General features: G+C 46.6%; 1 protein-coding gene across 5 annotated transcripts in view; it reads right to left on the minus strand.

Annotated features, from left to right (window-relative positions):
* Window positions 1-26098, minus strand: part of CFAP54 (cilia and flagella associated protein 54) — a 2603731-nt gene that overhangs the window by 959800 nt on the left and 1617833 nt on the right. For all 5 annotated transcript variants that reach the window (XR_013608312.1, XR_013608313.1, XM_078677994.1 and 2 more), the window contains exon 43: window positions 13143-13230. Coding sequence is in view for 3 of the 5 variants with exons in the window: in XM_078677994.1 (XP_078534120.1) it covers window positions 13143-13230 (88 nt within the window). In the remaining 2 variants the exon portion in view is untranslated. The remainder of the gene's footprint in view (window positions 1-13142; window positions 13231-26098) is intronic.

Below are 26098 nucleotides of genomic sequence, written 5' to 3' on the forward strand. Positions count from 1 at the left end.
GAGCTGAGTTTCGAAAATATAACTCTCCGAAGATATTAGAGAGCTCTAAACTATTCGGCATGACATCAACACAGCTCCAACTAAATGTTTTAGATCTCTAATATATATGCACATAGAGTTAATTACTGACCTAAACAGGAATAAGGAAAATTTAAAGATAACTTTGAAATTGGATTCATTGGACATTAAATTGGAATGGACCGAGAATAGGAAACAGTGGAAACAGGCTTTGAAACGGATAAGTAAAAAAAATCTTATAAACTCATGCTAATACTGTGTCGAAGGAATATTGCACATTGCCATGTAACTAGATTAGAACGAAAAGGTTTATTTAAACAACTTACAATTGAAGGAAGTGAGAAGAAGAATGCTAAACATGATAAATGGCCAAATAACATCAGATAAAGTGAAACCTTAAAGATAGTAATAAGTAATTCCTTGACGCTCTGCCCTTAATGTAATCAAGAGTAATTATCATTATAGCACCTTATTTTCTTTTGCACTGTCTTGTACTTTGAGCAGAAAGTCAAATTAATGACTATAATGAAAAAATTGAATATCTGCCATATTTTCCCAAGTTCGGGTACATAATAAAATGTGAGACTGAAACATTATGTACCAAACTGTGCACATTTGTTCCCGCTAGATTTATGAAACTAAAGTCAATATTAGATTGTGCCTTTGTATGTGCTATTATGAAGCCTGCTTTTTTAATCTATTAGTCTCCTCACAATAACATTCATTTTAGGATGAATTCTGTCATATGGGGAATATTCATTTTGTCTATTATAAAGGAGGGTGCTGTTCACTAGGGGGGAACGGGATAAACCTGTCACTGTCTGGACTGGCAGGTAGATCAGAGGGATCCGGGGTATCCGATTGATCAAACCTGACAGCCCTCACTCACCCAGAAGTATGTCATGCTTCATTATTGGGCTGCTACTCGTCGGGCAAGCACTGCAATGCCCAACGGGCCTCTCAGTCGGGGCTCTTTATTGGAGATCTTCTGATCTTAGCTGTAATAATAACTGCAAGTTAGAATGTGAGTGTAGGGTGTTCTGCAGGTGATTAAAAATAGCCTAAGAGGTACCGAAGAGACTATTTAATTAAGTGGTCCCCTTGACCAAGTAAAAATAAGGGAGCTTTCACAGGAAATGATGTGCCTAGACAGCTTCAGCAAAAGAGACGTGGGGTCAACATGTTTCATGCCTCAATGCCCAGCAGGGTCTATGGCATCTCATCAGAACCAAGTATGTATACCTATCCTAGAACCGATCGGGAACAGAGATAATGCAGTGAAAGTGCCCAATCACACAAGTTCTACTGCCCCTCCTGCAGTACAGGACAATCGAGCTGCACCCTGTTGGGGAGAAAAACAGGGAGACAGCCTTAAAGGAGTGATGCCACTGGTTTCAGACAGCAGGCACTCCACTCATGATGTGCAATGTGACAACTAAATATACATAGGAGGTGAATTATTGCCCACTGGTTCCGAACATGCCGAGGGTGACTTTTAACGCTATTATATAAAAACATACATAGTTAGAAGGAACACATGACACACACACATGTGTCTATTTATAGCCACGAAAACACACGTGGAAATTAATAACATAAACAGCAGCAGTGGTATTGGGCAACCTTGCTCAGACAGTGTGACATCACCCTCAGTATCTTACTGTGTGTTTAGGCATAATACTGAACAGTGATAAGGGTAAATTAGAGAACTTACCCTATAATTGAGGTAACAATGCCCCTTAGGTAGGGCAGAGGGCTGCGCCTAACTGAGGGGGAAAACAGGTAAAAGAAGCAACTACCAACAAGTAGGACTGAAATGGAAGACAGAATAAAAGAGAAGAACATGGCATGTTACATACGGCGTAATCACATGGACCATGCAGTTATTGACGCAAGACCTACCCTCCTCTGCTAACCTTAAGGTATCAACAGAGGCAGAGCAGTGAGATTAAATAGAGGGCAGTGAGATTAAATAGATATCCCGGAAAATAATTGGTCCCCAGTGTGCGGCACAACTCGTAACAGGTTTGAGAGTCGACACTGAGGCGCAGCTGAGCACGCTGGTAATGAGAAGCTGGGGATTGAAGGACATATGCAAGCATGGGTGTGCACGGGCAAAGGACAATAGCACAGCATACTGCTAGAATGCATACTGTCTGAAGCAGATATATAAATGGCAGCCATATTGAGAATGCAATAGCAGTACAGGCCGGTGTAGCGCCTATACATTAAAATGGAGCATACCTTGGAAATGTGGGAAACTAGAGTATGAGGCAAATCAACCGGTTCATACAAGGCTATTGAGGAGCCTATTATTCAACTAAAGCATACTATGACAATGTGGGTGACTGGAGTCGGGCGTGAATCAACCAGCTCTAGCGTACACTACCACATAGAGAGGGGTTGTTGGGGAGGTCTATAGGGTAATATTTAATATTAGAGGGGCCTCAAAACCTGTGAGAGGGGAGGGTGGTACACAGGACCACGGTGCAGTATTGACACAGGCTCCTCAAATAAAGAAAGTGAGTCATACTAGGTTGGATAGCATGCCCTCAAGCAATACACTGTAATGTCAGTAAACATGTAAACCGCTCGTTGTCATGTCAACTCATATGAGCTATAACCAGAAAAACAAAGAGCAATATCAAATGCCATGGCTATAGATATGGATGGAGGACATCCAGCTCCTGTGTCATGATTGTAGTGAAGTGTCATACGTGGAGTTCGTTCCAGGGTATTCCATAATTCAGCCCTTTGGTGTGGGTAGGAAGGCAGAAGACCCACCGTTGTTCTTTGCGAAACAAAGTTTGTTTCTCCCGCTGGGTTTTTGCCTCTAAGATGGTCCATTTGAGGTCATCAGGTGTATGGTTAGCTCTCAAAAATAAGCACTCATCTTGGTGGTTCTGCGTTTGCACCAAATAATACTGTGATGTTCAGGCATTCAGGTCTGATCACTCGAATCCTCTTGGATCCCTCTGATTTACCTATCAGTCCCAAGTGATAGCCTTATCCTCTTCTCCCGGAGGAACAGCACCCTTCTTTCATGTTAGATTATCCATTTAGTAGCTATTTTATTTAAAGAGTTTTGTATAGCGCGAACATGCCCCTTGGGTATCAGAGCGCTTCACATTACATGAGGTAGATTAGAGTTACATCTTGTATAACATACATTTTACGATGATATGAGGTAAGTGAATATGCAGACATAAGTGTTAACACAACAATATATAAATATACATATGAGTTAAGTTTTTGAATACATCTTGGTATCAAAAGAGTACTGTGACTTCCAGTACCAAATAGTTCTGGAGTGTAATTCGATGGCAGGGCCGGAGGCTTCGGATTATGCCTTCTTCCTTCACTTTATTTTTTACAGCAGCAAGAAAAAACAGAGTAAAAACTACTTTTCCCATGAACATTTGGGAAACAGGAAACTCAAACATAAGTCCTTTGTCAGTCTTTGTACTCCGGCAGCTCCCATCATGCCCTGCTTCTGCTTCCTCTTCCTCTTTCTTCGCTGCTCAGCAGCAAGTTAAGTGGTTTTTCTTCTCTCTCCTGGGTTTTTGGTGTGCTGTTAAGCGCTGGTGTTTCTACCCTCACAGATTCCCCTCGAAATCGCGGGATGCTTTTGGCACTCCTCACACGATTTTTGACCCTGTAGGAGTGCGGTGTGGTCCTTCCGCCACTAGGGGGCAGGCTTCTCCTTGGCTGTCAGCGCGCTGAGTGATGTTTTAAAACGGCGTTTTTCGCGCGTTTGGCAGCAGGCAGCAGCTCCTACCCCTGATCACCCGGTTAACACCCGTTAAGGGTCGCAATTTTAGGTTGTTACCCCCCTGAATGAACGCCCTGTTGGGGTTGTATGTGCTTGTGTGGACACCCTGAGGGGTCGTAATAGCGCCGGTGTGTTGGCGCAAGGGGACGCTTTTTCCGGGTGGTGCCCTGTGATATTGAGGGCTGCAGCATCCCCAGGGCTAGTCCCTTAATTGTGTGCCTTTGTGGCCCCATATTCTCTGGGCTAGTTCCCAGGGTCAATTAAGTGCCCATGAGGGTCCTGGTAATTTGCTGGGCTGTACCTCTGTTGTCCCTGCGGAGCCTAATTTACCTCATTATGGAGGGGGAGTCAGGCCAGTACCCAGAGGAGGACCCTCTGAATTATGCCTCGTGGGATGAGGACTTTTACCAGGCGGTTGATGACTCCATCTATAGAGCAGTGGATCAGGCCATGATCCCCATAGAGCAGCGGCTCTCGGCACGGTTGTATGAGGCGTACGCGAAAATTGCGTCCCTTATTCCCGCGCCTACCCCAGCCCCGGGTCCCATCCCGTCACCAGCTCCTCCCCCCCATAGAAGCCTTGTACAGAGGGGGTTGACCCTGAAGCTTTTGCAAAGGTTAAGAGCGCGTTTATAGCGCTTGAGGGGTCTCCGCCCGTTCCCGTCCTCCCCGCGGAGGTGCCTCCCCGCGGAGGTGCCTCCCCCTACTCCGCGTACTATGTCCCCGGAACCACAGCAGGATGATGACTCTCCGGATTCAGAGGAAGAGGCCTGCTTTTCTAGGTTGTGGCTTCTGTCCCAACCTTCCTCATCCGCGGGTCCTTCGGACATGTTGGACCCGGATGACATTGTCCACCCTCGGACTGGGTCCCTGGGGATAAGGTGGCCCAGTATGTGGCAAACTGTCTCCGAAAGCCTGTAGATAAAGATGCTCATAGCCACCTTAGAGCGGAGTGCCCCCGCCCTTCCTTAGATGGGAAAGTGGCGATGACTCCTGACATTGACCCGAAGATGGCGACGTTCCTAGCTAAATTTGTCAAGGACCCTCGGAAGGGTATAGATAGGTCATGGCGTACATGCCAGGACAAGCTGCTAGACGCAGTGGGCCCCATGACCAAGATTCTCGACATGGCCGAAGAGGCCAAGGTGTCGAGGGACCTTATCTCCCCGGAGGTTCTCTCCAATTGGGCGCAGCACGCCATTATTTTTCTTGGCAATGCTAACTGTGCCCTCTCTACGGAGAGAAGGAGGTCACTGTTAATTAAAATTGACCCTATGTTGGGTGACCTCGCCTCTTCCAAGGCTGGCGCGGTGGCGCAAGGTGGTCTGTTTGGAGACAGGTTTATTAAAGACTCTGCAAATTTGTAGCCACATTCACTTCCCTGGAATGGGCTCAGTCCAATATTAAAAAGGTTTTTGCCCCTCGTGTTTTTGAGAGGGCCGGACGTGGCAGGGGCCACTCGTTCGGTCGTGGCAACAGCTCTGACAGGGGGCAAGGCTCCGGACGCGGGCAGTTTCAGGACAACGCTCGCTTCAACAATTTCTATCCCACAAGAGGATAGAGGTTCCGAGGCCGCGGGGGCCAGAGAGGCCAGCAACAAGGTGCTGGAAGAGGTGAGTGTGTTACCCTCTGCGAGTTTGCGGGTAGGGGGGCGCCTAGCGCAGTTTCTCCCAGCGTGGGTTTCCCTAACAAGCGATGCTTGGGTGCTGCAGACGGTTCAGGGCTTCCAGCTGGAGTTCCATGGCCGTCCGTGTCAGCTTCAACGTCCACGCCCCATTACTTTCTCGCAGCGCGATGCAGACTTGGTGCGCGAAGAGGTCGCCGCCCTCCTCCACAAAGGGGCGATTTGTTGCGCTTGCGAGCACCCGGGCGGTTTCCTCAGCAACCTCTTTTTGGTCGACAAGGTCGACGGAGGCCGTAGCCCGGTTATCAATTTAAAGGAATTCAACGAATGGCTGGTGTACCGCCATTTCAAGATGGAAGGGATTCACCTCCTGAGGGATGTGTTGCGCCCGTCCGATTGGATGGTCAGGCTCGACTTAAAAGACGCTTACATGGCGGTCCCGACTTTCCCTCCGCACCGTTGTTTCCTCCAGTTCATGCGGGACGGTCAGGTCTACGAATTCACCACACTGCCTTTCTGGCTCTCCTCGGCGCCGTGGTGCTTCACAAAGGTGTTACGCCCGGCGGTGGAAGCCTTGCGGGCACGGGGTATCAGAAAGATAGTATACCTGGACGACATGCTGTTCATGGACCAGTGTCCGAAGCGGCTGGCGGCTCAGCTGCAGTCCGCGGTCGACCTGCTTCAGGGTCTGGGCTTCGTTATCAACGAGAGGAAGTCCCTTCTGGTTCCCGTCCAGTGCGCAACCTTTCTCGGATTCAACATAGACTCAGTGTCTGCCACCTTGAGTCTTCCCGCCAGAAAGATGGCGAAGATCAGGCACGAGTTACGCCAGACCCTGGCGAAACCGCTGATATCATTGCGACACTTGGCACGGTTGGTAGGCCTGTTGTCGTCTTCGATTCAGGCTATATTCCCGGGCCCTCTTCACTACCGGGCCATGCAGCGACTAAAGACGTATCACCTCAGGAAAGGTCTGACGTACTCTCAGCTGATTCCATTGTCGGAGGACGTGAGGGACGAAATGCAATGGTGGCTGACGCACATGGAGGCCTGGAATGGCTGTGCGATTTTTGGCTCCGCCCCAGACATAGTGATAGAGTCAGACGCCAGTCGTTCAGGCTGGGGAGCCAGATGTGGAGATTTCTCCACGGGGGCGCCTGGTCCGCCCTCGGGAAATCATTGCATTTCAACTGCTTGGAGTTGCTAGCGGGGTCCTTTGCGGTCCAGTGTTGGACCAAGGACCGAGTGCAATCCTGTGTCCTCCTCCGGATGGACAACGTGTCGGCGGTCCGATATATCAACCATCTGGGTGGCACCAGATCCAAGATGTTGGCGGACCTTGCCAGAGACTTTTGGCACTTCTGCCTGGACCATCAGGTGTAAGTCAAGGCGGAATATTTGCCGGGTCGACAGAACGAGGTGGCCGATTGGCACTCTCGGCACCTCTTGGATGCCAGCATATGGAAGCTGGATGCGCTGGTGTTCTCCCGGCTGATGGACCGGTGGGGTCCCTTCTCAGTGGACCTATTTGCATCGTGCCTGGACCACCAGCTTCTGAGGTACTTCAGTTGGCACCCGGACCCGTCTGCGGAGATTGCGGATGCTTTCCTCCAGAACTGGTCGGGCGAGCAGGGGTACGCGTTTCCCCCGTTTTCAATGATAACACGAGTATCAGCGTTGCTGCGTCACCAATCGGCGCAGGTGGTGATGATTACGCCATGGTGGAGGTCTCAAGTTTGGTTTCCGGTTGTACTGGAACTTTCCTGGAATTTTCCAATCCTACTCCCCCACTCTCCTCACATTCTCCTCAATCCGGACGGAGTTCCCCACCGGTTAGTCCAGGAGGGCTCGCTGAGACTGATGGCCTGGAGGATCTCCGGCATCGCTGGACGCTCCCAGGCCTTTTGGGAAAAGCAGAGGACCTGCTCTCGAAGGCCTGGGTGGTTGGCACAACCAAGAGATATAGATCAGCATGGCATAGATGGTGTCGCTGGTGTGTGCGATGGAGTTTCGATCCCGTGGGGGCAGATGTAGTCCATGTCCTTAACCTACTGGCCGGTTTGGTGGAAGAGGGTCGGGCCTATCGCTCAAGCAATACCTTCCGTTCTGCGAGTTCGGCGGGGCATGACCTGGTGCAGGGTTCCCCGATTGGGGAGCACCCTTTGGTTTGCAGACTTTTGAGAGGGATCTGCCTCTCGCTGCTGCCTGAGCCGTGCTACTCCATCCTGTGGGATGTGAACAGGGTTTTGAATTTGTTCCTTTCTTGGCAGCCAAACAGGTTTCTGTCTCGTAAAGAGCTTACAGCTAAATTAGCGATGTTGTTGTGCCTGATTTCCTGCAGGCGGGTCTCGGACGTACGAGCTCTCGACATCACGGCCAGAGTTTTTTCCCCGGATGGGGTAACCTTCACAGTGAGCAGATGGACTAAGACCCTTACACGGGTTATTTCATACCCGGCTTTTCCGGATTCCCCTAAACTGTGTGTTGTGCAGTGCCTCCGTGCTTATGAAGATATGACTGATGACACTCGCCCTCCGAGCGAAAGACAACTTCTCATTGCCCTACGGAAACCAAACAAGGCTGTTTCTTCCCCAACAATCGCCAGATGGGTGCGTTGGGTGATGCAGGAGGCGGGGATTGATACCAAACAATTTGGAGCTCATTCAGCAAGAGGAGCTATGGCTTCAAAAGCTTTCGCCCTCGGGGCTCGGCTGGAGAATCTGATGAGGGCGGCCGATTGGTCCTCAGATTCCACGTTTAAGAGGTTCTATTTTAAGCCAGTGTTGGAAGTGGCTCGGCTGGTGGTCGACAAGCTTTGAACTGGCATAATCCGAAGCCTCCGGTCCTGCCATAGAATGAGAATTTGCCTAGCCTTCGTGCTTGTAAGTTCCAATTCTATTAAGGACTCGGAGGCGAGGATTATCCCCCCCAATGACTTCCAAGAAGTGGACCCTCCCTGTATGAAATGTAAGTAACTCATTAATGAAGTTTCTGCTGCTGTGACTGTTGTTGCTCTGTGTTGTATTATACCTCTACGTACCTTACGATATGCTGAGGGGACGGTCAGAGTCTGACTGTGTGTTTTTTGGAGGGAATGACGGTCCCAAACAGGATGCGTGAGAATGCCGGAACATGGGCCTTCGCGTTAGAAAGAGGAAGCAGCAGCAGGGCATGATGGGAGCTGCCGGAGTACAAAGACTGACAAAGGACTTATGTTTGAGTTTCCTGTTTCCTAAGTGTTCATGGTAAAAGTAGTTTTTACTGTGTTTTTTCTTGCTGCTGTAAAAAATAAAGTGAAGGAGGAAGGCATAACCCTCGCCCCTGAGTCCTTAATAGAATTGGAACTTACCAGCACGAAGGCTAGGCAAATTCTCATTTCCCTATGCAATCTTTCTCCCTGAGTCAGGCGTGGTATCCTACCATTAATGGTTCTCTCCAGTAGCGCTGGTGACTTTCTCTTTACTTACAATGCTGTTCTGTTTGGTGACATCTATGCCACGGTGCTAGTGAAGAACTGCCTTGTCTATGATAGGAACTTACTCATAAGAAAGATCTTAGCTTCCCTCTGAAATGTGCAGGATCTATCAAATGTGCTCCTTGTTCCTCCATTGGTTTATTGAATATTACATTTGTATCACATATTTAATTAATTTAATGAATTATGTTTTACGTGTGGATTTAAGTTTTATAACTGCTTTTTTATAAGGTTGTGTGCCAATTATGGAACAAATAAAATCAAGTTAAATAAACGTTGAAACATTGAATGCCATATAATTATATTCCCAGGTTCCTGGTGGTTTATGGGTTGCTTCCACCTAAAATGTGAGAGGATGAAACCCTTGACTAGCACTATAATTGCAAACGTTTTTTCCATTGTTTTGAATATTAAATTCTAACAAATAACTCTTGTGGTCCTTCTCCCATGATGTTCATCTAGATTTGCACATAATTATATTCCCTGGTTCCCTTTGGTGTATGGGTTGCTTCCACTTTAATAAGTGACAGGATTAAACCATTGACTTGCACAACAAATACAAAAGGTGTTTTCATGCTATGAATATTATATTCTAACAAATAGCTCCAGTGGTCCTTCTCCCATAATGTTCATCTAGATTTGCATATAATTATATTCCCTGGTTCTATTGGGTGTATGGGTTACTTCCATCTAATAAGTGACAGGATTGAACCATTGACTTGTACAAGAAATTAAAAAAAAAATGTCACTGCTATGAATATCGTATCCTCACAAATAGCTATTGTGGTCTTTCTCCCACGATGTTCATCTAAATTTGCAGCATACTTAAATGAAAGCACAAAAGGGTTTAGGAAACATTCTGTCAAATGTAGAAATAATAGGTAGGCACTTCCCTCTGTCATTCTAGGTAGGATGTCAAATCTGCATAATTACCTTATTGGAGGAATGATTATATATGTAACATGATGATTAGGAAGGCTCATAGAAGCTTCAGCTTTCCATAATTTGTGGTTTGTTCTGCGAATAAAATGGATTAGTAGAATAGCAATTTTCCACATCAATTTGTCAAAAAAGGTTTTACCACCTGCCTCTCCTCTTGCCAGATGGATCATAGTTTCCTGATGCTGCGTAAAGCACTACCTTTGGTGTACACCACTGAGTATAAAGGCAATACACCAATGATTTGTTAACTTACCATTTGGGATCCATTGGTACCTGCCTGCTTAGTTTCCTTCCTGGTTGGGTTTAGACCTTAAATAAAGTACGATGTCATGCCATGCAGTCTTTGTAATACTCCTGCAGTCTCCTAATTTTTAAAGCCAACTTTTGCATGATTTTAGTTGTTTGTATCAATACCATATTGATTTATTCATATTCAGAAGAAGAACAGCAGGGATATGTTAAAACTGTTTTTAGTTGGATCAGAAAAGAGTACCGTGAAAGGAAGAAAAGACTCCAGTCTGATCGGATTTGTCTCTAAACAGGAAACTCGAGTTAAAAACCAGGATAACTACAAGGTGTAATTCGAAAGAGTAGTTTGTGTCATACAAAAGCATAGGAGTTTACATTGACATTTATCATGCCATTACCAAATTACTAGATGTCAGGCAAAGAAACACTAGACCTTGGGACAGAGGTTGTAGTAAATAAAATGTAAGTGCCTAGAGGTTGAACAGTCAAACATGGATGCAGACAAACATGTTTCATTAGAATAAGCAAGCACAATCAACGCTGTTCCATTTAATAAATCAAAGATGCTTGGGGGAAATATATGAAACTAAATTAACCCTAAAAACTGTTCAGAACCTGAAGGAGACACATTGATAACTAAATGAACATATGTTATAGATAACATCAGGCTAGCACTAGATAGCGGACAATCCACTCTCTTGGTGTTATTAGATCTGTCCGCCGCATTCTATAGGGTCGACCACCAGATTTTGCTAAGGAGACTGGAGGAATCGTGTATTGGTGGATTGGCTCTGCAGTGGATGACAAGTTTCCTTGCTAATCATTCCCAGACAGTCAATATGGGTCCATTTCGTTCTACATCCAAGGAACTGACGAAGGGAGTGCCCCAGGGCTCTTGTTTAAGCCCCACCTTGTTTAGCATCTATGTCGCTCGCTTGGTCGCACTTCTGAGGACCTACTTGTACACTTCAATATCATATGCAGATGACACTCAGCTTACTTCTCTTTCAATAAATCTCTCCAGGCAGCTCAAGACACCTTCTCCTCCGGCATGTGGGCAAGCTCTCAATAGATGCGTAAAAACCATCTACAACTAAATGCCAGAAAGACTGAGATAATGCTCTATGGAGATGCTCCACTGCTGTGGACACCAGAGTGGTGGCCAAAGAGCTCCAGCACCGAAGAAAGTGGTAAAAAATATAGGGGTTCGCATAGAGCAGGCTCTGACCATGAAGAAGCATGTGACCGACACAGTTGGCTCATGCTTCCATGCACTTAGCCTGCTGAGAAGAGTCGTCCCTTTCCTTCCCGACTCCTTATGGAAGACGCTTATCCAGACTCTGGTGTTGAGCAGATTGGATTACTGCAATGCCTTGTTGATTGCAGCTAAGGAGTCCTCGCTGGACCGCTTACAGGTAGTGCAGAATACGGCGGCTCGTTTAACACTGAATGCCCCTTACAGAACAGAATCACTTCCCCTTCTCCAACAGCTTCATTGGCTACCTTTGCACAAACTTATACAATTTAAAATCTGTTGCATCATGCATAAAGCAGTGATGGGTAAAGGACCTCCTTACCTGGTGGAGAAATTTAACCAATATACTCCCCGCAGGGACATCCGCTCTGGTTTGAAATCCCTCCTCATGGTACCTAGGGTCAAGAAGTTAAGGACAGGGGGAAAAGCTTTTTCATATCTGGCTCCCCTCTATTGGAACCAGCTTCCCATTTCATTGAGGCAGTGGCCGGTCCATCTGCATTCAGAAAGGCTTTGAAAACTGTTCTGTTCTAGACTCGCTTCTTTGTGGCAGCTTTCTCATGTGGGTCCGTGAGCTCTGAGATAACCCTTTGGGGGTGATTCAAGCGCTATACAAATCCATAAATAAATACATGAATACAGGGATTCTATATGATAAATGACAACTCTTAGCTTATGTTTTTTTCCTATTATTGTGTTGGATTTGAAAGGGGTAGTTTTCACTTTTCTATAAAGGCTGGGTGGTAATCCACCCCACAATAGCCCATAAACATTTTCTCCCTCATCTTCCTCTTTGTATTCTGTCTTTTATAATTGTGATGCTTTGCCTTTCCCTGTCTCCTTTCAGTCTGGTTTCCGATGTTATCTCAATATCTTCTTTCTTACAATCCAATTTGCATAATTCATAGAAGTTAATTTTTTTTTTGATAAGCAAATTTTATTGATTTACAAAAACAAAGAAAAACAGATCAGCCAATGCACGGAAATCACAGATATGAGTTCATTCAGATCGTGGCTGTACTCCCCAATCAAGGACCCTCTAAAAAGGAAAAATATAACCCCTAGCAGTCGCTGGAGTCCAGTCAATCGGGACCCTTCACAGCCCCCAGCTACTTCCCCCACACGCTACGAAATTTCTTGGAACACATCTTTGCTATATACATGGCTTTCTCTTGGGTCGCACACCAGTCCACCTCTCTTTGCCACTTGTCCAGGGTAGGAGGAATAGAGCTTAGCCAGGCCGCCGCAATGTCCCGATGGCCACCATCATTGCTGTATTGTAAAACAACTTATCAGACCTGGACCCATCCAGCCCGTCAGTGATACCCAGCAGGGAGTGACGTGCGCCATGAGGAACATCCTAACCAAGAACCTCCGTTAACTCTCCCTCAATGGAACCCCAGAACTGCCCCAAGCGGGGGCATGACCAAACCATGTGGAGGAAATTGGCCGCGACGTGCATGCATCGTGCGCATGCCGCATCTGGGCGCAAACTCGCTCACTGCAGGGGATGAGATACGCAGCGTGTAGATAGTATAATTGGATCAACTTGAGTTTGTCGGAGACAGTAAATGTTCTGTGGGCGATAAGGGCATCGCACCAGTCCACATCATCTAGGGGGCCCACCCATACCACTCATTGATCCTTCAACTTGTCCAGTGATGTGAGAAAAGTTAATTTAGTGTCCATCAGAAGACAACCCACTATTTTAAACATATTTACTATGCTGGCAATATTGAAAATGAAAACAAAGCGATAAAAAGCTGTGCTAATACTGTGAAAATAAATGCGTGTATAACATCATTACCTTTTGTGCCTTGCATACATGTGGAGATTCCCAAGTTCATGAAGTGCTTGAGCTTTAAGGCCTGGTTGGTTATTACCATGAAGTATTTCTGTTGGCACCAATAATAAAAATGTGTTAACATTTGCAAATTGTTATTTTTTTTCCATTGTAGATGCAAATTTTCTTTTGATTCAGTTTTAGCATGAAATACGAAAAGATACTGGTGCTGTGTTAGTAAGTAAAAGTGCCTAAGCACCATCTAATAAGAGTGATAGCGTTAGTACAGTCACAACCAACAACTGCTAAAATTGCGTGCACGTTTTTACGGATGTTGATACCTTTCCCTAAAGAGTGAGTGGACAGAATGTTGGGACATAGGGAGGACCATCAATACTGTCATGACGAATACTTCAATTGTTCCCACTAGGATTTGTACTGACACAGACTAGTGGTGGCGCAATGACTGGGCAGGTCTTGGCTGCCAAGCACAATAATAGGTGTGTGACCGACCAAGTGAATGTAATGAGTACCTTAAATCGTAGGGCGCTAGATTTTTATGGGCAGTGGGAAAGACACTGAGAGCCTAGGGAAAGAAGAGGAGACCTCTTACAAGACATGCACATTGAGAGATACTCCCTTGGCCCAGCTTAAAGGGCTCTCAGTCCTACTAAGTATAGGCACTGCTTGGGAAAGGACACAGAGGTAATTCAAGATTTGCACAAATTGGCACTAGTCATATCTAAACCTCTTGAAGGTATTCTAGGCCAAGCCTGAGGCACTGGTATTGTTTCCCTGAAGAGTCTGGTCCCCGAAACACCCCAGAGGATGGGAGGGCAATGCAGCACTTATCAATACAGGTGAAAGAGGGTATGAGGTCGGTTAAGGAGGGTATGAGGTCGGTTAAGGAGGGTATGAGGTCAGTGAAGGTGGGTAAGCCACTGAAAGCTTGAGCCAGGCTCGAATCTGAAGCCTGAGTCCTGACTCTGACTCAGCTCGAGGTCCCTTTGGAACCTTGAACCCAAGTTTCATGTGGTTTCTGCCTGCCACTCTCGATCTACCCTCACGCACAAACAAAGCATTAACATTTGAGGTAAAAGAATAGACATATAGACACCTTTTTAGTGGCTGATTTTTTAAAATTTAAACCAGGAAACATGGATTAATCACTGCTTCCCCGCTTAGCCCAACTATTTGATATTAGCCAAAGATTTTGTTCAAGCGATCCTCCTTTTTCTTCATTATCCACATGAAAGCACTTTAAAATGCCGGAGTTCAGAATACCAGCTGTACGAGAACCTATGAGTAAAATATTATAATGAGATTCTCTATCCTATTTTAAATTTCACGCACTTTTCTTTTCTGCACTGCACTTACCCGTCAGATCAGATTCTTATGGTTGTCCAAATGTTGGTACATGTGAACTATGAGTCCGTGGAGGGTACTGCAGCTGTCTCGGTGATCTAGAGACACAAGACCCAGGACAGAGGACCATATGATAATATTGATCACACATGATATTGATGGGAATCCAAACATAGTTATTCACTCCGCTAACATAGGGTTAACCATCTTCTGTATGACGCCTTGAGTCAGTATCCTTGTCTCTGATTTCCTCTCAGCATACCAATGTGTTGCTGAGATACAATATGTATTCCTGATTAGATTTTCAGATGATAGACCCATAGGTTTGTTAGGTTGTTCATATATTGGTACGGGGGGATACAACCTATGCAGGTCTTTAAATGTCCCTCAGGCCCTCCTAAATTTTGTGTGTTATATATGTAAAAAGGCAATACACCAATTCTTTGTTAACTTACCATTTGGGATACCATTGGTACCTGCCTGCTTAGTTTCCTTGCTTACTATAATGGTTCTCTAGCTATAACAATCTGTGCCATAAACAGAGTTCACATGGCAACTGGCTTGCCTCTTAATTTACTAATGGTACTGTCGCAAGGGTGGGGCAGGAATGGCTTCAAGTTCATGTTTAAAAACTATCACTTTTAATAATTACTTTTCATTGCAGTGATATAATGTGATATATTATTTTTAAAGCTCCCACATTTTAGGGAAATACACTTTTTATAATTTTGAAGAGTCTTTATCATATTTTATGTGATGTGTGTTGTGTGATTTAGATGGCAAACATTTTCAGGGCTTGCCTCATGAACAGGCTCTAAGACCCAAGCCAAACTCTTGGCTCTGCTCTCCCTGTTAATTTGTTGGCATGCCCACCTCTACTGGCGGCCTTCTGGGTCATTAAATAAAGGCCATCAACATCATGGGTAAGTCGGGGCACCAGATCGCACCTTACTCAAGTTTTGTGTATGCTAAGTCACATGTGGCTACAACATAACTGGCTCAAGGGTGTTCACAGTCTAATTCCACAGAGGTCCCCTTACTAACCACTCACAATCCCCCACTGTCCACCCACTACAATTACTTTCACTTTCTTCTAGACTGGACATGTCATCAAGACTCGTGAAGCCACAGAAACTAGGAGTGGGTTGCATGGGGAACCTGCATCAAAAATAAGATGCAGAGCTGGAATGCTGCCCTGATCTCACTAGTGTATCACCCAGAGTATGAGACGAGCTGGTAGGAATTCATTTCCGAATGAATAAGTACAGCGTATGGTGGCAGGCCCTGTTCAAAAGGCCTAAGTGGGTCTTCCCACCTTAAAAAGAGGTTACACAACCCACAGAGGAAGTAATGTAATCTGAAAATAAAATAATTTGTCATTCTGGTACCCAGTGTTTGTTTTAATTTGGGATGAAGAAGGGACACATTGGAGTTCCTTAATGGTTAAGAAAAAACAGGCTGAGCTATTATATTATATTTTTTGTTTTCTTTGTTGCTGTAAGACAACAAACATATGATTATCTGCACTCCGCACTCCCACATATAGCCCTAAAAACAAAAACATAATTAAATCTCTATATGAAGAAAGATAAATTACTTATCTACAAATATGCATCCCAGGGTTTTCCGAGTCTAACATTTGAACAGCCACACAAATTGAAATGGGGGCAAAATGAAACCTTAAAATGGATGTGAATAGGTTGGACTTCAAATTTATTGAAACATCAAACTGCTCAGATGGAACCCTGCTTTTAGAACTACAAATCTGCGAAAATTTAATTATCGGAATTAAGGTAGAGGAGATCAACTAAAACATAAAGCGCTAGAGAACATAATAAAAAGTCACTTATGTTCAGTAAAGTTCTTTAAAGTAAATACTCTATCTTACCACCAGATTCCTCACATTTAAAAATCCGAGGCACCAGAATGGATCTAGAAACTTTTTCACAGCTCTTCCAGGCGGATAGATGGTGCTTACTCTGTGCGGATGCCGGAAAAGCACTGTCATGGTGTCACCCGAGCCCTAAAGCACCCATCCCGGCATGCCAACGTGAGCTTGCCATCCATTTTTTCTACACCGATGAGGAGAAAGGAAAACAATGACATCCTATGAGCAGAGGAGCAGTGCAACGCAATTGTTAAACCGTATTACTTATTGCAAGTCACTATCATTGTAGAGGGTCCTACAATTATAACACAAAACCATTCTTCAAGATGGGGAGGAAGTCAGGATCAGTTAGGAATCTACAGGTATGCAGAGTATTCAGCAGAAAGAATATTACCGAAGGTAAGTATCTTTTTTTTTCTGATGTGTACTTCTACCTGCAGACTCCGCATCTTTTGAATATATCATCAGTCAGGACTCCAGGCAGAAGAGGGACTTGAAGAAATCATTAGAGAAGAAAGTGAGACAGGGAAGTCCTAGAGGATACTACATGCAAAATTACAATTGTGAAAAACTTCCGAATCCAAGCAGTAATGCCTAGCAAAAGTGTGGAGTGACACCTATATTATAACTCTGCTGATATCAGCCACTGGGACTCCTCTTGCCAAGGCTGAGGTAGAATCTTGGTTGTTGCGGAATTAGCCATTATACTTTCCATAAGTTCTTTTTGATCCAAGGCATACTACATAATAATGAATAGGATGATCTACCTTGATAAGATACTCTTCTGGAAAGCTATGTCTTCCTATTGCCTGCATACACCTACAAAGAGCTGTAAGTCAGGCCAGAAATGCATGGTCCTGTCGATAGAGACAATGATCACCCTCTGTGTGTTAAGGTAGTGCTGCCTCCCCTCCTCCTTGTTGGGATAGAAGTAGGAAGAGCAATCGATTGACCCAGATGGAAAAGGGTCTTAACCTTGGGAAGGAAAACTGCTCTGATTTGGCAAAGCAATTTGCAGGAAAACAGAAGGTAAAAGGCTGGCGAACACTCAGTGCCTGTAATTCACTGACATGTTTCGCCAAAGTAATGGCAACAAGAAATACAGTTTTCACAGTCAACAGATATAACTGGCAAATATGATGTGGCTCAAATGGTGACCCCCATTACAAAAGTTAAACCTAAATTGATGCCCATTGGGGCATGACATAAGGGGTAGAGGGGAACATGTTGGTCAAACCGTAGATAAAGTATACAATAATAGGTTACTTGATCAAGAATAGTTTGTCAGAAAGACACAGGAATGCTGAAAACACTGCCAAGTAACCCTTGACTGTCCCCTCTGCGAAGCCATGCTGCAAATGAAGAACGCAAATCTTAGGATATAAGACAAATAGGTCTTCAGGGAATCCACCTCGAATACAGAATACCAAGAGACAAACCTATTTCTTTTACTAAAGTATAAAGTCTTAGTGGAATGACGGCGAGCGAACAGAATGACATCCACCACTTCTGATGGAAATGTGAATGTGGCTAAATTGTCCGCCTCAGTCATTAGGCATGAAGGTGGAGGGGTCTGGAGGTTGGGATGCTGCACCTTTCCCCGTGATTGAGATAGGAGATCTAACATGAGAGGAAGACAGATCGCGGAGCACAAAGAGAAGTGCAGAAGGTCTGTGTACCACAAGCTTCTCTGCTAATCTGAGGTGATGTTGGGGAATTTTCCTTAGGAATCAAGATATCAATGATATGGGAAGAAACACAAAATGAAGAGGAATATATTTCAACCTAAACACGTTCCCCATTTCTTGTTGCAATGGATACTGGAGGGCACAGAACCTTGTGCAATGCGCTTTGCTGTGAGTGGTGGACTGGTCCACCTGGGAAATGTCCCACTGGTCGAAGATGTCCAGAACTATCTCTGCTGGTGATCCCAAAATCATATTTTCAGAGATTACCGGCAGAGAAGATGCAACCCTACTCCCTCCACTTGTTGATGTAACTCATTGCTGTTGTGTTATCTGTGAAGACCTGGGCTCACCGACCACCACTGGAAGGAAGGGAAACCTTGTATGCCAAGCAAACTGCCCTAACCTTTAGAAGACAGAGGTGCAGAATTTGCTCCCATGGAGATCAGAGACCTCCAATCTCCAGTTCCTCCAGGTGAGTACCTACTCTAGAGTGGAGGCATCCATCTCCACCATGGCCACAGCTAGTGGGTGCTGCAAAGAAATCCCCAATGTCAAGTTCTCCCTCATGCCCCATCAGGCTGCATCAACTACAATATCTCAGTAGATTGTGGTATCCAACAAGTTTATCCCATGCAGGAACAACTATTTGCGGGGGCACCACCATGGCCAATTGCTCATCTGAGCACCTTAAAAATGGTGTTTGGGAAAAACAACAGATCCACATTGAAGCAGTGAACTTGGGGTAGGGTTCCTGAGGTGGAGGAGGCAATGGAGCCAGCTTGGGTTCATCAAGCAGTGCCAGGTCAGGATGGGGAGAAATTACCACCAGTTAAGGCTCTGCCAACAACTCCGTTGGTGCCAGAGAGTGTCTTGGGGGCTTACCTTCTGTAGATTATTGTCAAGTTACCTCTTCTTCTTGCATTTATTTATCTTCTCCCTTGATGTTGAAGCTGGGGACCCAGGCACTGGCTATGAAGAACTTCACTTCCTACTCTTTTATGGCCTTTGGGTGCATGCTCTAACAGGACTCACAGCACTCGGAGTTGTCAGAACCAAGACACCATAGGCCCATATCAAGAGGGTCAGTAATGAATATCTGATCCTCACAATCCCTGCAAGGCTTGAAACCTGAAAGTTTAGGAGGTGATATTTTAGTGCTGCGTCACTGAGAAGATTTGGTAAAGCTGAAGAAACTCCTCACTGGAATGTCAAAGAGCAGGCCCTGAATCTGGACTAAGGGCATGGAAAACAAAGGGAATGGCACAGAATGCCGAAGCTCCAGGGCACTTTGAGGCTCCAGTGACGCCATTATGACACTCTTCTGGCACCAACATTGTCAGCGCCGCACATATTCATATAGAGGAGCTATGAAAAAGTATGTGGATCCAGTCTGGCATCTGGAATATTAAAAGAATGAGCACTCTGCAGGTAGAGGTATCAATCAGGAAAGATACACAAAAAGAAAAAAGAAGCTGATAACCACACCTTTCTAGCTAGCTATAACACTGTTTTGCCAAGTTATTAAATTATTTTCAGCTAAACACATTTTCCTTATCACTAAAGGTGACTTGACAAACACAAGATATCGTGGCTAGTTTTCTTTCATTTATTTGATATTTTGATATATTATTAACATCATATTGCTGAGGAAAAACTTGTGATTGAAGCTGTGATTTAGTTAAATGTTTGGCACACAGTCTGTAGGGTACATAATTTAGCTTCTTGTGGGAATCTTTAGAAAAAGCCTGAACTATTGGAAGCTGATTGGATGCAGTAACTGAATTGGTAACATACATGGATGTAAGTATTAAGTGCAATAATGATAACAATTGAAGATTCCATCCAGAACACCTTATGGGATGCCAATACACAGCATGTCCAATGTTTAAAGATGATTGTGTCTCTATAGATGACAATTAGACTTATGACAGGGGCAGCATAGAGAACGCGTTTTAGGAGAGCTCCGTTGTCTATACCCAAAATGTGTTAATTTTATCCAGAATCAAGGCCATCCGTTGCTGTGGGTCTGTGTCCCATGCTCCAGTGACACCCTCGGGGGGCCACAGAGGTAGAAGCAGGACACCGACGCGCATCTGCGGCTGAGGCTAGCAGAGCGGTGACTAGAGACCAGCAGGTAGCACTTGGGATCGGCTGAGCGCAGAGCATACACCTGGATTGCATTGCCGGATGTGCCACCCCACACCTTTTTTACACATTGGGCTCCTGCAAGATGGTGTGGGGCGGGGGCAGGGAGAAGGCCTTTGAGGAGACGTGCAGCCAGTGGAGATCCAGTGGGCGGTGTGCATGACAGGTCCGATACGGAGTACGGAGTATGTTGTGAGGAGGAGTAAACTGCCAAGAGCCTGTGACAGAGGAGTGAGGTACCAGTGGGTGATCGTTAATCAGGGCCGGTGAGATGTCTGGAAGGCACTGCGGCAGAATAAGGCTCTTGTGGATCTTCGCCGTGCGTTGTGATGGGAAGTCGCATTGCCACAGTGGTTTGAAATAGAAGGAGGCCTGGAGTTGTCTGCGACCAGGCCCCGGCTGCTGAAACAGTCTGCCCTTATGTACAATGCCCCATGGGACGAGTGGTGCAGAACAGAAGATGGGAGAACCAGCTCCTGAGATGCGCTGAGTGACGAGGTGTGCTGCCTGCAGGGCCCTGATGGAGGGTACACTGGCCAGCTGGGGCCGAGTCGTGACCGGCGGTGCCCCAGGAAAACACGGGCGGTGCCCCAGGAAAACACGGGAAGATTGGTGAGGTGGAGCCAGCGGGCTAATTGGAGGAAGTGCCTGTGTGCAGCACTAGCAATAGATGTGTGAGGAGGTCCTTATGGTGGAGTAAGGATTTGGGGCCTAGGTTGCACAATAAGGCTGCATGCTAAACGTGGTGGAAACATACTTTGAAGAGGAGCCAAGGACTGAAATACATGAGGTGGTGCACTGGGCCAGTAATTCTTCAGCAGTGGTTGTAGGTGAGTAGAGTGGAAGCACGCAGGCCTACAATAGTACTGAGATGTGGTGACGCCATCCAGACCGGGGAGGCAAAGTGACGTCCTGGTGCCCCAGTGCATGGGATACTGAGAAGAGACTTTGGGCTACGCCTGTGGCAATGAGGGACGGGGGAGCAGTATGGCATCTGTAACTGCGGCCTATTGAGGAGAGTATTAGTGGAGAGCTGAACGGCACATTAGGGAGACCCCCCTTTCTATCTGGAGTTGGCTGGTGCTCGCAAGCTGGGTAGAGACGGGCACAGCCTGCGGTGAGTGGGGGCCAAGGGGCAGAGACAGTAGGGTCGAGCTATGGTAGTGGGCCTCTAAAATACTGGGTTGGAGCAAATAGTTTTGCTACTGCCTGGTGAGACGGCAAAGCGGCGATCGGCGGCACGATTACAGTGGGGATAACACTGGGTGGTGCATTTCCGCAGTGCACATTTGGACTGCCTCACGTACCTGGATAGGGGTGATGGCCTGATACTTTGGCCAGTATCTGGTGGTGTAACGGGTAAGACTAGTTGTGGCCGGAAGAATGGGCCCCACCAGGGGCACCGGGTCAAGAACCTTTTCACAAGCTGCGGGCACCGGTGGCGCTGATCCGCCACTGCAAGTGTTGGGGCAGACGACTCATGATGACCGTTTGGATGCTCTCCTACAAGTCATTGAGCATTCTTGTATGTCCTTGGAAACCAAGTTGGACAAGGTGGCGCTGGATCTTACCCTACTCCATGCTGGTCACCAACATTTAAAGGATTGGGTCACTGCTGTAGAGCAGGAGGCAGCTGAATTGAAGCCTGCTACAGAATCCCAAGAAAAGCAGCAGATTGCACATGAGGCTCGGATACGGTATCTTGAGGAGCGCATGGAGGATGCGGAAGGCTGCTCCCAGAGAAACAACGTCCGGTTCATTGGACTGCCGGAAGGTGCAGAAGGACAGGATGTGGTTGCCTTCCTGGAACAGTGGCTGAAATCCATCCTACCCAACACAAATTTTTCCCAATTCTTTAATATAGAACAGGCACATCGGGTCCCGGGTTGAAAACCGGCCTGGAGGCCAGAGCACACCCACTTATTTTCAAACTACTACACTTCAGGGACCGCTATGTCAGCCTCCGAGGGATAAGGAAGCTGGACGACATTCAATATGAAAACGCCAAGGTGCTGTTCTTACCGGACTTTACAATGAAGGTTCCACAGCAGTGGGGGTCCTTCTTTCCGGTTAGGCGTCAGCTCCGGCAGCTTGATCGCTCCTACTTGCTATTGTTCCTGGCTGGACTGCGTGTATTATTGGATGGGAAGTCCAGATTTTTCTACACCTCACAGGATGCCAGGGACAGGCTGGAGACGTCGGGAAGGTGCTTTGGCCAAAGACCCACAGGCACTGGTGTGACATTGCCTGGGCAAGCAGGTAGCAGGGTTCCCCGACGGTGGCAGACAGGGAAGAGATTTATGGGGTCGGTGGCGGCTCCTGGCCCAGAACAGATTCACAGAGAAAGGCAAGAGGTGGTTCGTATTGTGGAACAGATGGCGGGCACAGCAGGACCTGAGGACAAAGCAGACACTTCCATTCACTCTTCGGAGGATGGGGGCTCCTCAACAGCAGACTCCTTTGACAAGGTCTCTATGAGAATGCCAGAAGTTACACACCAGATGGCCGATGGTATCGGATGAAAGTGGCTGTATTGACAATTATTCATGGGTACTGTTATCTGAACTGCTGTGGGTATTCGAAATGCCAAAATTGTTTGTTTGAGGCCGGGTGGGTGGGTTGGAGTTGCCTCTGCGCCCCAGAGGGAGTTCTTTTTCACCTGTAAGATGTGATGATATATTACTAGTTGTCTTTGAGGGGATGCACGATGATACACCGTGCATGGTTACACAATACCCTGTTTTCCTCATCTCTTTGGGACCAGTAGGCCACACGGATGTGCTGCTGTATTTTGTGCTTGGATGACACCCCAATGTTGTGGGGGTTGCCCTTACATGGTTTCTTCTCTCCTTGTTTGGTTTTTCTCCTTCCCCTTCTATTACATGGGGTGGGTAATGGGGTTGCTATGGTGCACTGCTATTTACTGGAATCCAGGTGGAGGGGGTACTGTCCATTGCTGTTTACTTCCTTTAGCTCTGACATGGGTCACACAATACTTACCTGAAATGTCTGGGGTCTTCGCACACTTTGCCATAGGTATGCAGTGTACTCCTATCTTAAACGGCACAATGTACACTTGGCACTTTTACAGGAGACTCACTTAAATGCAGTAGACGTTGCCGGGTTACAGAGCAGGTGGAGGGGTAAAATATACACCACAGACTACTCCCTGTTTGCTAGGGGAGCTCTCATCTGGATACGTCCTGGGACACCCTTTACCATAGATGAGGTTCATATTGACAGGGAAGGCAGGTACGTGCTTGTCAAAGGTAGACTAGACGACCGTCATATATTGCTGGGTAATGTGTATGCGCTGAATGTGGATCGGGGCCCATTCTATAATCAGCTATCCCTTGCTCTGGGGAAGTTGTGTGAGGTCCCGTGGCTGTTGGGTGGAGACTTTAACAGTGTTTTGGCTGTAAGATTTGATAGGTCTTTTCCTCCGCTTAGAGGCACGACTGCCACGACTAAATCTGCGGTGCTGAATGGTTTGGCACAGGGCTGGGGGCTGGTTGATGTTTGGAGACATCATCACGCAAGAGAGAGGATGTGCTCTTTCTTTTCTGTACCTCACAACCTGCATGTCCGCCTGGATAGATTCTTAGGTCCCCCTCCCTCCTTCCATATGTTCGGGGTCAGATTACTGGGGGCACACACATTCAGATCATAATCCTCATTCTGTTTTGCTGGCCTGGGAGGATGGGATCCCGAGGATTCCTACATGGAGGTTGCAGCCAACAATGTTGGAAGATTTGGTCTTTTGGGAGACAATTGGGGACGCTATTGGGGAGTACTTTGAGTTCAATGCGGATACCGTATTTTTTTCATTGGTGGAATGGGCAGCCTGAAGGTCACCTTGAGAGGGAAATGTTTGGGGCTGGGTTGTGGGCTCCGACAGAAGGTGACGTCGAATTGCTAAAATCTGAGAGGCATCTGCTATCGTTGGAGTCTAGGGCAGTAGTCGATGCTGGGGCACTGGCTTTCTTAGAGGAGGCACTCAAGAAATATGTGGAGGAACTCGGATCAGCGGCGCTGCCTAACCTTTGCAGCGCACTTCGCATCTTTGCATGCCAAGGCGGGCCGCTCAGGACCCCTTCTTGCCTAGCTAATCAAGAAAGAGAAGTAAGTTGGGCCGATCACGGCTCTTAGTACTTCCGACAGGAGACTTTGGCACACGCAGTTGGAAATACATGGGGAGCTGACTACACACTTTACACTCCTGTATAAATCTAGTCGACAGGCCACAGAGGAGGTGATACAGGAGTTTTTAAATTGACTCCCTGCTGGAAATGGCCCTTTTTGCAAGGTTATCCCCAAACCTTTAGCTTCTTCCTCCTATTTTTTCCTAATCTGTTTTCGTTGGTTTTAGGACTCTGGGCACTTTACCACTGCTAATCAGTGCTAAAGTGCATATTCTCTCTGGGTAAATTGTGTTATGGATTGGTGTTTCCATGATTGGATACTTGATTTATTGGTTTGTCCCTATGTAAAGTGCACTGAGTGTGCCAGGGCCTGTAAATCAAATGCTAGTAGTGGGCCTGCAGCACGGATTGTGCCTCCCACGTGAGTAGTCCCGAAAAGGTACCTCAGACCTGCCATTGCAGAGTCTGCGCGCAGTTTGTAACTGCCATGCCGATTTGGCCAGTGCACACACTTGTTAGTCCCTAACCTTCCCTTTTCTTACATGTCAGGCCTCCCTAAGTTAGGTCCAAAATAACCCTGTGGGCAGGGTGCAGTGTATGTGAAAGGTAGGGAATGCCCTGGTGTGTGTGGCATGTCCTGATAACGAATTACGGCCAATGTTGTTTTTCACTATTGCAAGGCTACCTGTTCCCCATAGAACAAAATGGGGAGTTTGTTTATAACATCTTATAAACATAACTGGCCCAGGAAATTAGGTAGGGCAATATAATTTAGTATGCCTGAACTCAGAATCTAAAGATGCATCTTTTAGTGAAGGTGATTTTTACATTCTGTGTTTGAAAACACTGATGTTAGAAAGTAGGTCGTTTCTTGCTAAGTCATCCTTTGTGCCTCTGCTGGAATGTGGATTGCCTGTCTGGGTTTTGGATGACAGAAGGCTGGGGAGCAGGAGTGGCTCCAGATAATTTAGGTGGGTCAGGAAAGGGCTGAATAGGCCTGGGCTGCAATTAGGGAAGGGGGAGGAGATTTCCTTGCACCTCGAACGGCTTGGTCTGCCTCTGACAATGCCATCTTCACCTCCTCCCAGGAAGTTACACCAGAGAAGGCAGAACTGGAACTATAAATAGTGGGGCCCAAACCCCTGAACTTTAGAACTCTTTTGGACCAAGAAGACTGCCAAGAAAAAGAGGTGGAGAAGCTGTGAGGAGGAACTACCACTTTGCTGTGTGCTTTGCTGTGTTGGCTTGCAGTGGCTGTTTCAGTCTTGGGCAGTAAAAGGACTGGACTGAACTTTCTGCAATCTACTCGGTGAGATTCTCCAAGGGCTTGAGGTAGAGCTTGCCCCCTGTTCAAGAAGTCTCAGGAGCAGCAAAGACTTCAAGCTCTTCTGCCCTCAGCACTGAGGACTGTGTGTTTTGTGCTGCAACAGAAGAAAAGCAACCCTACGACGTCGCTGCCGACTCCGTCCTGAAGGCACTGCAGATGGCACCGCTGCAACACCGCACCGCGACCCTGGTCTCACTGACGACACCTGCTGATGCCGCCACCGAGCTGCTGCTCACAATGTGAGCTGTGGGCACCGCAAACCACACCGCCTTGCTTCATGATTACGCCTTGGCATCCCCGACGCCGGCACTCCACGTCAAAATGTACGCCGCTGTTTGCACGGTGGTTCGAGGGCACTGCTGGTAAAAATACACGACGCACCACCCTCATCCCGCGCCCTAGCCTTGGCCTACCAACGTCGGCGC

The sequence above is a fragment of the Lissotriton helveticus genome, chromosome 1_1 (genome assembly GCF_964261635.1).
Source record: "Lissotriton helveticus chromosome 1_1, aLisHel1.1, whole genome shotgun sequence".
Lineage (NCBI taxonomy): Eukaryota > Metazoa > Chordata > Amphibia > Caudata > Salamandridae > Lissotriton > Lissotriton helveticus.